The sequence below is a fragment of the Garra rufa genome, chromosome 7 (genome assembly GCF_049309525.1).
Source record: "Garra rufa chromosome 7, GarRuf1.0, whole genome shotgun sequence".
Taxonomy (NCBI): Eukaryota; Metazoa; Chordata; class Actinopteri; order Cypriniformes; family Cyprinidae; genus Garra; species Garra rufa.
The window spans coordinates 29000561-29012936 of NC_133367.1; the positions used below are offsets into that span (position 1 = coordinate 29000561).

Consider the following 12376-nt stretch of genomic DNA (forward strand, 5'->3'; position numbering starts at 1 on the left):
AGTCGTTCTAAACCTGTAAGACCTTTGTTCATCTTCGGAACACAAATTAAGATATTTTTGAAATTCAAGAGCTTTCTGACCCTGCATAGACAGCAAGGGAACTACCACACTACCACAGAAACATAGTAAGAAAATCGTTAGAATAGTCCAAATAGTCAATTTCATGTAGCAACGAGAATACTTTTTTCAACGATAACTACAGTTGAGGTCAAAAGTTTACAACCCCCTTTCAGAATCTGCAAAATGTTAATTATTTGACCGAAATAAGAGGGATCGTACAAATTGCATGTTATTGTTTATTTACTTAATACTGAGTTTTTACCTGAATGATCCACAGCTGTGTTTTTGTTGAGTGGTTCCATGCATTAAGAGCTGGGAGGGGGTGAAAACTTTGAAACAGAATGGAGATATGTACATTTTTCTTATTTTGCCTAAATATATTTTTAATTTAGTGCTGTCCTTTAAAAACTACAGAAGATAGTTACATGTTTCCCAGAAGACAAAATGGATTCTATTTACCCTGATCTTCAAATTCAAAACGTTTTCATCTCCCGGCTCTTATTGCATGGTTTTTCTTTCTAGAGCATCAGTCAGCGTTTGAACCTTCTGTAATAGATGCATTTGAGTCCCTCAGTTGTCCTCAATGTGAAAAGATGGATCTCAAAATCATACAGCCAATGTTGTAAAGGGATCAAATAGACAAAAACGCTGGAAAATCAAAGAATTTGTGGGACCTGAAGGAGTTTTCTGAAGAACAGCAGGCAGTTTAATTGTTCAGGACAAACAAGGGACTCATGAACAACTTAAACAACTAAAAAACATAACTGTGGATCATTCAGGTAAGAACACATTATTAAGAATCAAGGGGATGTAAACTTTTGAACGGGGTCATTTTTTATAAATTCAACTATTATTTTCTCTTGTGGACTATATGTAAACATCTTTTACGTGAAATATCTCTTTCAGGTCAGTACTAAATAAAAAGTAACTTCATTTTGTATGATCCCATATTTTTGGTCAAATAGTTAACATTTTACAGATTCTGAAAGGGGGGTGTAAACTTTTGACCTCAACTGTACATTTCTGTGCCTTAAGTAGTACACTTGCTGTCTATGGCAGGCCAGAAAGCTCTCGGATTTCATCAAAAATATCTTAATTTGTGTTCCAAAGATGAACAAAGGTCTTACAGGTTTGGAACAACATGAGGGTGAGTAATTAATGACAGAATTTTTTAACACTCATGCTGGAATCAGTTAGCCATTTTGAGATCATTGGTATCTATTACCATACTGTTACCAAAACAGAAATGAAAATGCATGTTGATGTCTCACCGAAACATTTGCTCTGGTTAGTGGCTCTGTCCATGAAGACCTTGGAGGAGATGACTGTACCAAATGGAAGGAACATCTGCATGAGCTCGTTGTCACCAAATTCCTGTGGTAGATGGTAGATGAAGAGGTTGCAGCCCTCTGGTCCTGCAACACAAAAACGTTAGTCACTGTATATATATTAAATATAGTATAATAATATTTCAATAACATTGTTAACTTCAGGCCTTTGTGCCCTTTTGTTTCAGAATACAATGCTTGCAATGTTGTTACATTGTAATTACATTATAATAATGCTAAAACATGCCTATTTAAAAACAATACATTTTTTATCAATTTAAAAAGAATTAAAGAAATAGTTCACAAAAATGAAATGGTACTCATTTTCAGGCAATCCAAGAGTTAGAAGAGTTTGTTTAATAAACAGACTTTGAAAGGTTTAGCATTACATAACTTTCTCAGCAATTGATCCTCTGCAGTGAATGGGTGCATTTAGAATGAGAGTCCAAATAGCTGATAAAAGTCTATCAATTCATGTCTTGTGAAATGAAAAGCTGTGTTTGTAAGAAACAAATGACCATCTCCTGTTGTCTTCTCACATCAAAATCCACTAACATATTTGTTTAGAACCGTTCTGAATTGTTTTTGCTTGTAAACAGTGGTTATTTCTCTCCCGATTCAGACAAAATATGACTTTTTCAACGAAGAAAGCAATATTATGGATAGTGGACTGATATGAGAACCAAAAGCAACATACAACTTTTCAATTCATGATACATTAATTGATAGATAAACAGGAGTCGTGTTGATTACTTGGATTTTTGTGATGCTTTTATCAGCTGTTTGGACTTTCATTCTGATGGCACCCATTCACTGCAGAAGGTCCACTGGTGAGCAAGTGATATAATGCTAAATTTCTCCAAATCAGTTCCAATGAAGAAACAAACTCATCTCCAACTTGGATGGCCTGAGGGTGCATAAATCAGCAAATTTCATTTTTGGCTGAACTATTCCTTTAATAGCAATTATTTCTGCATATTTAACAATTCACTCATCATCCTGAGCCAAAACAAAAGAAAAATCTCTCACCCTCACCTTCTCTCTGCTGCTGCTGTTGAATGACTTGCGGTGGCTGTGGCAAGCTTTGGCCAATAGGGGTCAGTGTGGTCGCTGGGTAGATGGCTGTACGCGCAGAGAGAAATTTGTGTGAGAACACAGTCTGGATTTATGTGATACAGCATTGAACAAGGCTACTCGAAAGAGAGGGTAGGGGGAAATCAACAAACTGACGCATGGTTGGTCAAAAACAACCATCCATTTTAAGTAAGCAGCACCAAAATAGAATAGATTCTAGATGTAGGTAGTGAACCTGTGTATTGCTGCACCCCAGTGAAGGCCTGTTGTAGGGTGTCCGCAGCCGTGGGGCTTTGGGTGGAGTAAGGGGGCAGTCCGTTGGTGTACACGGCCTCGACCGCAGGGTGCCCGTTGGGCTGGTGAGGGATGCTGGTAAAGCCGTTGACGATAGGAGTGACAATGCTGGGGACGGCTGATGTGGTGATGTTGGCAGGCGGTGAGCTGAGGCCTGCTGAGCCAGGAATACAAACACAGACAGCACATTGTACGTTGGTACGGTTTCCAAACAAAGTGTGCAGAAAGTCTGCAATTTCATATTAAAACAGAGAGAGAGAGAAAAAAAAAAAAATATATATATATATATATATATATATATATATATATATATATATATGTATGTATGCTAAAGAGAATGCTGTTCATAACTAGCTAAAACAGAGCGTTTACCACAGAAAATTGTCAAAACATTATCCCACATCGATCACAAGATCTATCTATCTCACTGACATAATTCTCTTTTAGCTAGTTAGCTTTGAGGCTAATGCTATTATATCGTTACATACTGACAAAAATGTACTTAACATATATACACACATATGCAAACACTTTATTTTCTGTATATATATTATATATATATATTCAATTGAATTCAAAAGTTTACATACACCTTGCCGATTCTGCAAAATGTTAATTATTTCACCAAAATAAGAGGGATCATACAAAGTGCATGTCATTTTTAGTTAGTACTGACCTTAATAAGATATTTCAAATAAAAGACGTTTACATATAGTCCACGAGAGAAAATAATAGTTGAATTTATAAAAGTTCACAAACACTTGATTCTTAATACTGTGTTGTTACATGAATAATCCACAGCTGTTTTTTCTCCATCTGGTGATAGTTGTTCATGAGTCCCTTGTTTGTCCTCAACACTGCCTGCTGTTCTTCAGAAAAATTCCCACACAAAGTCTCACAAATTCTTTGGTTTTTCAGCTTTATGTATTTGAACCCTTTCCAACAATGAATATATGATTAAGAGATCCATCTTTTCACACTGAGGACAACTGAGGGACTCACAACTATTACAGAAGGTTCAGACGCTCACTGATGCTCCAGAAGGAAACACGACGCATTAAGAGCCTGGGGGTGAAAACTTTTGAACAGAATAAAGATGTTTACACTTTTTACTTAGCCTAAATTTCTTTTTTTTTTCCATTTAATACTGCCCTTCAGAAGCTTCAGAAGACACTACATGTTTCCCAGAAGACAAAATAAGTTAAATTTACCCTGATCTTCAAATTCCAAAAGTTTTCACCCCCAGCTCCTAATGTATCGTGTTTCCTTCTGAAGCATCAGTGAGCATTTCAACCTTCTGTAATAGTTGCAGTTGCAATAGTTGTTTATTTTGGTAAAATATTTAACATTTTGCAGATTCTGCGAGGTGTATGTAAACTTTTGACTTTAACTGTATATGCGTGTCCATCAGTGGTGTCCGGTAGTATTCTGAAATGAAATAAAAGTCCTCAAAGTTTATTTTCTTCTTTTTTTATGGCCTCTTCTCACGTGACCTTCCCCTATTCATTCTCAGTTACCCCCCACCAAACTCACCGCACGCTTTAGGGGGTCTGTTAAAACTCAATGGGCTCAGGTGAGGTGAGAAAGCTGTACGCTGTAACTTTACCCGCTGGTGTCAATGTTTCACAAGTGATTTATACACTTCTTAATGTTACATTTTGTAACACTGGCATTGTTTTATTTTTGTACTACGATTGTTTTCTCATCCAATATTTTGAGGAGGCACTCCCTCCGTTGCCTCCTCGGAGGAAATGCGATTTTGCGACCATCTGCAAATGAATTGTTTAATAGGCCCTTGCTAGCACAAGTCTGTGTTTGATCCCGAGCCTTGAGCATTTCTGAGCTGTGGCTGTGCATCGCTACAAACTAGAAAACAGTTCCCATAGGATACCATTTCAATCTGTACCCACGAACAATGCTGGACATAGAGGACGGTCGTCATGGAAACCCCCAGCATGCCTCAATTACAATGTGGCAAAAGACCCTATAGAAAAGTCTTCATAGAAATATGACCGAGCCGATGGATTCAAACAGGCTGCGGTGTCTACCGCCCAGCCAGCTTCACTTACAACATGACGGAGTGCGAACCAGGCTAGTATTGAACGTAAAGGTTCCCAAAACTCTACTCAAGCCTCCCACTGCGGTAACCTGGGGGAATTCCAGTGGGCCGAGGAGAGCTCTTTACTCTCGTTTGTGCTATTTCCTGTTCCTAAGCTTTTTCGCGATTGTTTGCTTCCCACATGGCACATTGATGAATTAGTTGACGCCTCTGCCCCATTCTTCCCGGAGCCCAGGAGACCGGGCGCGTTCGGGGATGTCCGACAGGCAGAGCCTCAGCCGAACCGACCACACGTGCGGGGCCGAGCGGCAGCTGCGTGCTGTTATAATGTTGAGAATCTATCATTGTGATGTGACAGTTTCGAAAAGCTCAACGCTGACGGGAGGATCCAGCCCACAGGAAGGTTAGGAAACAGACTGAGCTAGTCACGAAAACTCAGATCATGTGCCGGTTGAGGAATAAGACTTCAGTAGGCATCAAAAAAGCTAGTATGACAAGACAAATGATTTGACTCGGGGTACAAAGTGTAGCTGGGAAAAAGTGAGTAGTTCATAGAACATGTTTTTGGATTCCATCACATTGCTTTTCCATCGTTGTCTATGAACAGTAAACATGCATCAATGCATTCAATATTTGTCATCTTCAGAAGACAAATTAAGATATTTTTCATGAAATCCAAGAGCTTTCTGCATAGACACGTTCAAGGCCCATAAAGGTAGTAAGGACATTGATTTAAAAAAAGTTACAGTTGAGCCACTGATGTTACATGGCCTATTTTATCGATGTTCTTACTACCTTTCTGGGCCTTGAACGTGGTAGTTAATTTGCTGTCTATGCAGGATCCAGAAAGCTCTTGGATTTCATCAAAATATCTTAATTTGTGTTCCAAAGAAAGAAGAACGAAGGTCTTGCGGGTTTGGAATGTCATGACGGTGAGTAACTAATGACAGAATTTTTAAAAAAGTTCTTAAAAAAGAAAAACACGCCTCTAGACATTTTTCATTTCACAGCCTTGCGTTTCGCATTTTGTATAATTGTATAATGTCGATTTCATTAGCATTTTGCTAACAATGACAGTTTGTGTTCTGATTTTGTTTAGGACTGTATTGTACTGGTTTAGGGTAGCTGTGTTCGCCCTGGTGTGTCGGTCAGAACACAGGAGGCATGAATTTGAATCAACAATCTTTAATTAAAGTTCTGCAAATGATCAACATGATGCACAGCACAGCCAGATCACAGGGCATTGCTTGGCATCTTCTTCACAATAGTGATATGTGAGGTAACTGTACAGGATTAGGCAGGTGTGGTCTGAAACAATTAACAATAAACAATGATTAGAAATTGTTAACAACTTCACTCACTATAGCGAATAGCTTTTATACTATTATCTGTCCTTTATAAACATGAAATTCTCTGCAGTAGTACCATTTTCTACCGTTAGATGGCGCATGCCGCACATAAATGGAATTATTTGCTGCGTCATCATACAATCCGATAACTTAACTAAAAGTAATAACAGAACAGAAATATACGACATTCAAATCCACATCTATACACACTGAAACATCAATCAGTAATACCATTACTGCACTGAATCCAAATGTAGTAAATATAAGTGTAATAATGGCTTAGGCAAGATGCTGGGTTTAGCATCGACACTTATCTTCACAAACGAACTCACAATATCTTATTATTATCAATCATATGATACATTCGGTAAAGAACAATCATAAATGAACTTACATTATGTCATTAACGCACAACTTGAACACATATCATCAGCCAAGCGAAGTTAAATTCAGTCCGTATTCTGAAGAGACCTAGGTGGTACCCGTGCAATCGGCTCAACCGGAACAGAACGGTATTGACGCACGCAATAACCTGTGCTCTGATTGGTCATTCCTTCCCAACATTGCCGCCCCCAAATATGTTGAACATATTTGCTCCTTTAATGGAACAGTCAGTTAGGAGACTATGAGTTTTTGGTCTGTTCGTCCAGGTCATGAAGAGGGATTAGTCTAGCGACAGGTCGGGTATATGTTTTATTCTTGACCTGGATCTCCACTGTTCGGATGTGACCGTCTGATCCAGGAAAGGTTTTAACTACTTTACCCACTAGCCACATGGCACGTGGAAGTTGTGGGTCAACAATCATGGCAATGGTTCCTGGGGAAATGTCACTCACATCCATATGCCATTTGTGACGAACCTGGAGTGTTGGCAAGTAGTGACGAATAAAGCTTGACCAGAATTGGTCTGTTAGCACCTGGCATTGCCTCCATCTCCGCCGCCCCATGAGCTCTGTGGCGGGATATACCACAGGTGGTAGTGAACTATCAGGCCGCCCCATAAGCAGGTAATTGGGCGTAATGGGGTCAAAGTCCGCTACACTGGAAGAAGTATAACCCAGCGGTTTACTGTTTAGGATCCCTTCCACTTCGATGAGTACAGTCAGGAGAACCTCTTCAGTTACTGTTTGGGAACCAATGGTGATACGAAGGGCTGTTTTGACAGAACGAATCTCACGCTCCCAGGCACCACCAAAGTGTGGAGCATTTGGTGGATTGAAATGGAAAGATATTTTCTGCTTAGCCAGGTGTTGTTGTAGTTGCGGACTGAGAGATGCAAAGGCCTTCTGTAGTTCTTTCTCTCCACCATGAAAGTTTGTGCCCTGGTCTGAGAGCAATTCACTAGGCTTACCACGACGGGCTACAAACCTCCTTAGGGCCATCAGGAAAGAATCAGTGTCCATGGAGGCAAGTAGATCAAGGTGAACACATCGTGTGGTAAGGCACTTAAAAATGATCCCCCATCTCTTCTCGCACCGTCTGCCAATTTTGATCTGAAATGGCCCAAAGCAGTCCATGCCAGTGCTATAGAAAGGTGGTTTCTGGAGTCTCAATCTGGCTGGTGGCAGATCTGCCATCTTTGGGATGACTGGTTTGGCCTTCCATTTCTTACATTCTTTACACATATGTTGCTGCCTACGGATAGCTTCCCGTCCTCTTAATACCCAGAAGTTCCTTCTTATTTCTGCAAATACTCTTTCTGGTCCTGGATGGCAGAGCTTGTTGTCATAGTCCTTTATTAATAGCTTAGTGACTGTGTGATGAGGATCTAGTACTATGGGGTGGATTGCTGATGTTTCTAATCCTTTTGCCCGACGCAGGCGACCACCAACTCGAATGACCTGGAAGGACTCGTCATATTCTGGTGACAAGGTTAACAGCCGACTGTTTGAGGGTATGGGTCTTTTTAATTTGAGCAGTTTGTACTCCTCAGGGAAGCAGTCAATTTGTGATTTCTGAAAGATGAGCATTTCTGCAGCCTGGTAATCTGTCGCTGATGGTTGTTCACAACATTTGTGTAGTTGAACGGTTGCTTCGATCAGCTCACTCCAAGAAGAATAGTTAGCAGGTTCAGGAATGTTAGGGGAAATAATTTCTGTCATAATGCCACAGAAAATTCCCTTTCGTTTTTCATCTTTATCCATAGGAGCTTGTATAGGAGGGGTAACTGGCCATTCTGGTTCTGGTCTAAGTAAAAACGATGGACCTTGGCTCCACCTGTTGGGCACTGACAGCTCCTCAAGCGTTCTTCCTCGAGTGAGGTCATCAGCTGGATTGTTGTGAGAATCCACGTACATCCAAGTACATCCAGCAGTCAGTTCTTGGATCTCCGCTATCCTCGTTCCGACAAACACTTTGAATCTACAGGATTCAGAATTAATCCATGCGAGGACAGTTGTAGAATCTGTCCACAAGACTACCTTACTGATCTCCAAAGTGAGCTCGGTTTCGAGGAGTTTGGCCACCTGAGAACCATTCAAAGCCGCACACAATTCCAGTCTCGGAATGGTCTGTCGTCGCTTGGGGGCAACTCTGGATTTCGCTATAATGAAGGCGAGCTGGATTTGGCCGTGGTAATCTTCTGTGCGTAAATAGGCTACAGACCCATACGCCTGCTCAGAAGCGTCACAGAAGATATGGATCTGTCTGGTAACTCTGGACTGGTCTGTATCTGATGTCACGAGACAACGAGGTAGGGTGATAGTAGCCAAGGTAGGAAGTTCTTCTTCCCAGTTTTTCCATGATTTCAGGAGATCCTCAGGCAAATTGGGGTCATCCCATTCCCGATGTTTGTCCCACAGTCTTTGGACTAACATCTTAGCTCGAGTGGTGAACGGAAGGATGAAACCGAGGGGATCATACTGGGTTGCCAGTACTCTATAGATGTAGCGCAGGGTACATTGTTCTGGCTTTACTTGACGAGGTTTGTAACCAAAAGTATCTGACTGACAGAGCCATTTCAATCCTAGGGTTGATTCCTGGGGGTCATTTCGGTCTTGGGACAACCACAGCTCAGTACTATCAGATCGTGCTTCGAGTGGCAGGTGCTCAATCACACTGAGTACATTACTTGCCCACTGACGAAGTTGGAAACCTCCGGTGGCAAAAAGTTCACACAGTTTATCCACTAACTGTTTAGCTTCCTGAGGGGATGGAAGACTCTGCAGGCAATTATCCACATAGAAGTTCCTCTCTACTGTGGATCTCATCTCATCACCAGGTTCTGTGTGGTCCATAACATGGCGCTGCACTGCATAAATGGCACAACATGGGCTACATGTTGTACCAAAGGGCAGTACCTGCCACTCGAATATGTCGGGAGGTTGGTTCCTGTCCAGGTCGCGCCACACGAAGCGAAGGAGATGCTTATCTTTAGGTAGAAGGCGGACCTGGTGAAACATCCCTTTGATGTCACCGCTCACTGCAACCGTATGCTCACGGAAGCGCAGAAGGACCCCTAGTAAGGACGGACCCAGGGCTGGCCCTGGCAGCAGGTAGTCATTCAGAACTTGGCCCTGAAACTGGAATGAACAGTTAAAGACTATACGGTTCTTGCCATTGTGCTGAACAAGGTGATGGGGTAGGAACCATGACTCACCCTCTTTCTGGACTTCCTCTGGAGAAAGTTTCACAGCATATCCAGTGACTTCAAGCTTATTTATTTCTTCCTTGTAGGCAGCAGCTTTGATGGGATCTCTTTGAAGGCTCCTTTCAGTGTTTCTTAAATTAGGCAGCACTGCATCTTTGGATGCCTGAAGAAGCGGCATGTTATTCTTGCGAAGTAAGGGGGTGGCATATCGGTTCACTCCGTCAACTACAACTCTCGTGGTTTGAGTCTGGAGAAGATGCATAGCCTCTTGGTCTTGCTTCGACCGTGTGACCTCTCTCTCTGACTTAATAGGAATGACATCTGCTTGCCAAAGCCTTTCTACGTTTTTGAATAACTCTAACTGTGGGGGACTAAAGGTAGCGTGTAGACACTGTTGAGTGTTAAGCATTACCTCCAACACTCGAGCCGGGCCTTGCAGAGTCCATCCCAATCGTGTCTTAACAGCTGCGGGGCCCCCTGGTGGGCCAAGGCGGACTGGCTCTATAGGGGTAATAAGATGGGGATGGTCTGCTCCGATCAGCAGTAATGGACAAGCCTTATGGATGGGCTGTAGAGGGAGGCCCTTTAAATGGCTGTATTTCTGTTGCAAAGTCGTTACAGGATAAGAGTACTCTGCCAGACTTAGGGGTTCAGCTGTGAATGCTTTCTGGATGTGATACCTTTTGTGCGGTTGAGATGGTGTTGAAATTCTGAAAGACACTGCATTACCTTTAAGTGCAGTAAGGTCATGCCTGATTGTTCTCAAAGCCAATTCCTCTGTCTTACCAGTGAGACCTAGCTGTTGGGCTGCGGATGACAGGAGGATTGTGCGTTCAGAGCCATCGTCAAGCACTGCATATGTGTTCAAACTCTGACCATTATGATGCAAGACGACTCTAACTACCTTCAAAAGGACTCGTTTAGAGCTTGGAGGTCGGTCCAAAAATATTGGTTTAGTGGTAGCACTCACCAGACATGTGCCCTCATTTGCTGTCTTAGTGTTGACATCGTGAAGGATCTGTAAGTGCTTGCCATTGCAGATGTGGCAGGGCTTCTTCAGTGTACAATGCGCCGATCTATGACAGCGTCCACACTTCCAGCATCTGTTGTTTGTCTTTATCCAGTTTGTAACTTGATCTTTAGTAAGTGCTTGGAATGCGGAGCACTGGCTCAGATAATGATCTCTGTTATCGCAATACGGACAGAAAGCATTGCTTTTCTCAAATCCTTTTGCCGATTGTTGTGCTGTCTGTGCTGTGGTTGGCTGATCTACACTGTGAAGGATTGTGGCCGGTCTATGTTTATATCTGGGGTCTCTGCTTGAGTCCACTTTGGGTCTGACTCTGTCTCGCTGGGTTTTGCTGCCACCAAAGGTCTCATTGTCCTGGCACCATGACTCAAACTTCAGCCACTTCGCCAAATCAATTAGTGTGTACAGAGCACCTGGTTCATTGCTTACACTCCTTCTAAAAGCTGCACGTAGGTCAGGAGGTAATTTAGTGAGAAGTCGTGCTACATGGGAACCACAGCATAGTTCAACTTCTCCCTCTGTGCCCAGAGTTTTAAGGAGACCTACCAGTGCTTGGACTTGGAGCGCAAAGGACTCAAAGCTTCTTGTATCACCAGGCTGGATATCTGGAGAATCCATTACAGCTGCTATCTTGTTCAGCGCCAGTTGATGAGGACGCCCATATCTGTCAGTTAACGCCTCCATAGTGTCTGTATATGGGGTAGGTGAGTTCAGAAACGAGTCTGCTATCAGGCGTGCTTCCACTAATTTCAGATGATCAATTAGCACCTGGTATTTGAACAACTCAGTTGCATCTTCTGGCAACAAATTGCTCAAGGCTAACTTGAGACGGGTAAATTCTCCAGGATCTCGATGGATGAAATCAGGTATAGTTGGCTGTGGACCCCTATAGGTTGTCTCCTGTCTGGTGAAACTTGTCGGCCACTCTCTAGGGTTTGCTGGTGACCTAAAAGGTCGGGAACGGGTGGAGACAGTAGGCATCAGAGGTGTGGATGAAGGAACATTAGTAGCAAAGCTGTCATGGTAGTAATTTCGAGCTGGTAATGCAGAAGGATGAGCTTCAATATCTGTAGCATCTACATATTCTCTACTTTGTGGGGCAGGAAGTTTACGTGGAGCTGGAACTGGATGCACTCGAGGGGCTGGGTGTTGGACAGGTCGCTCTGGCTCTCTGTAGATGGTTCTAGGCGATGGTATTGGAGGTGATGGAGCTAAAGGCCGTTGCTCCGGAAGTGGACGAACTGGACTTGGATGGTTTCCCATCAGCATCTCTTGCATACCTTTCTGGATTTTTACCAGTTGTCTGATTTCCTCCTTCATCGATTGCTGTGATTGACGAAGCTGTCTGTTCTCTCTTTCAAGGTCGTACAACCGGTCTCTGGGTTCCTGAGGTAAGGAATGTGGAGAATACTCATGTCTTTCACTCCACTGATCTTTGATGAGATACCAGGGCCCTGTTTGTGTGCTCCTTGCTTCTAACGAATCAGGTGTTCTCCTACCAGATCCCTCATCTAAACTATAATGGCTGAAATCCGGGTGAGCCATCCTTCTATGACTATGCTGGTCATCTTCTCGCCCATGTGACTGCTGTGC

The 12376-nt window shown here is 42.5% G+C and overlaps 1 protein-coding gene across 1 annotated transcript in view; it reads right to left on the reverse strand.

Annotated features, from left to right (window-relative positions):
• celf5a (cugbp, Elav-like family member 5a) overlaps positions 1-12376 on the reverse strand; it is a 327723-nt gene that overhangs the window by 9058 nt on the left and 306289 nt on the right. Inside the window, exons 8-10 of the mRNA XM_073844616.1 lie at positions 2698-2913; positions 2424-2510; positions 1332-1475 (exon numbers count right to left, since the gene is read on the reverse strand). Of these exons, the coding sequence (XP_073700717.1) occupies positions 1332-1475; positions 2424-2510; positions 2698-2913 (447 nt within the window). The remainder of the gene's footprint in view (positions 1-1331; positions 1476-2423; positions 2511-2697; positions 2914-12376) is intronic.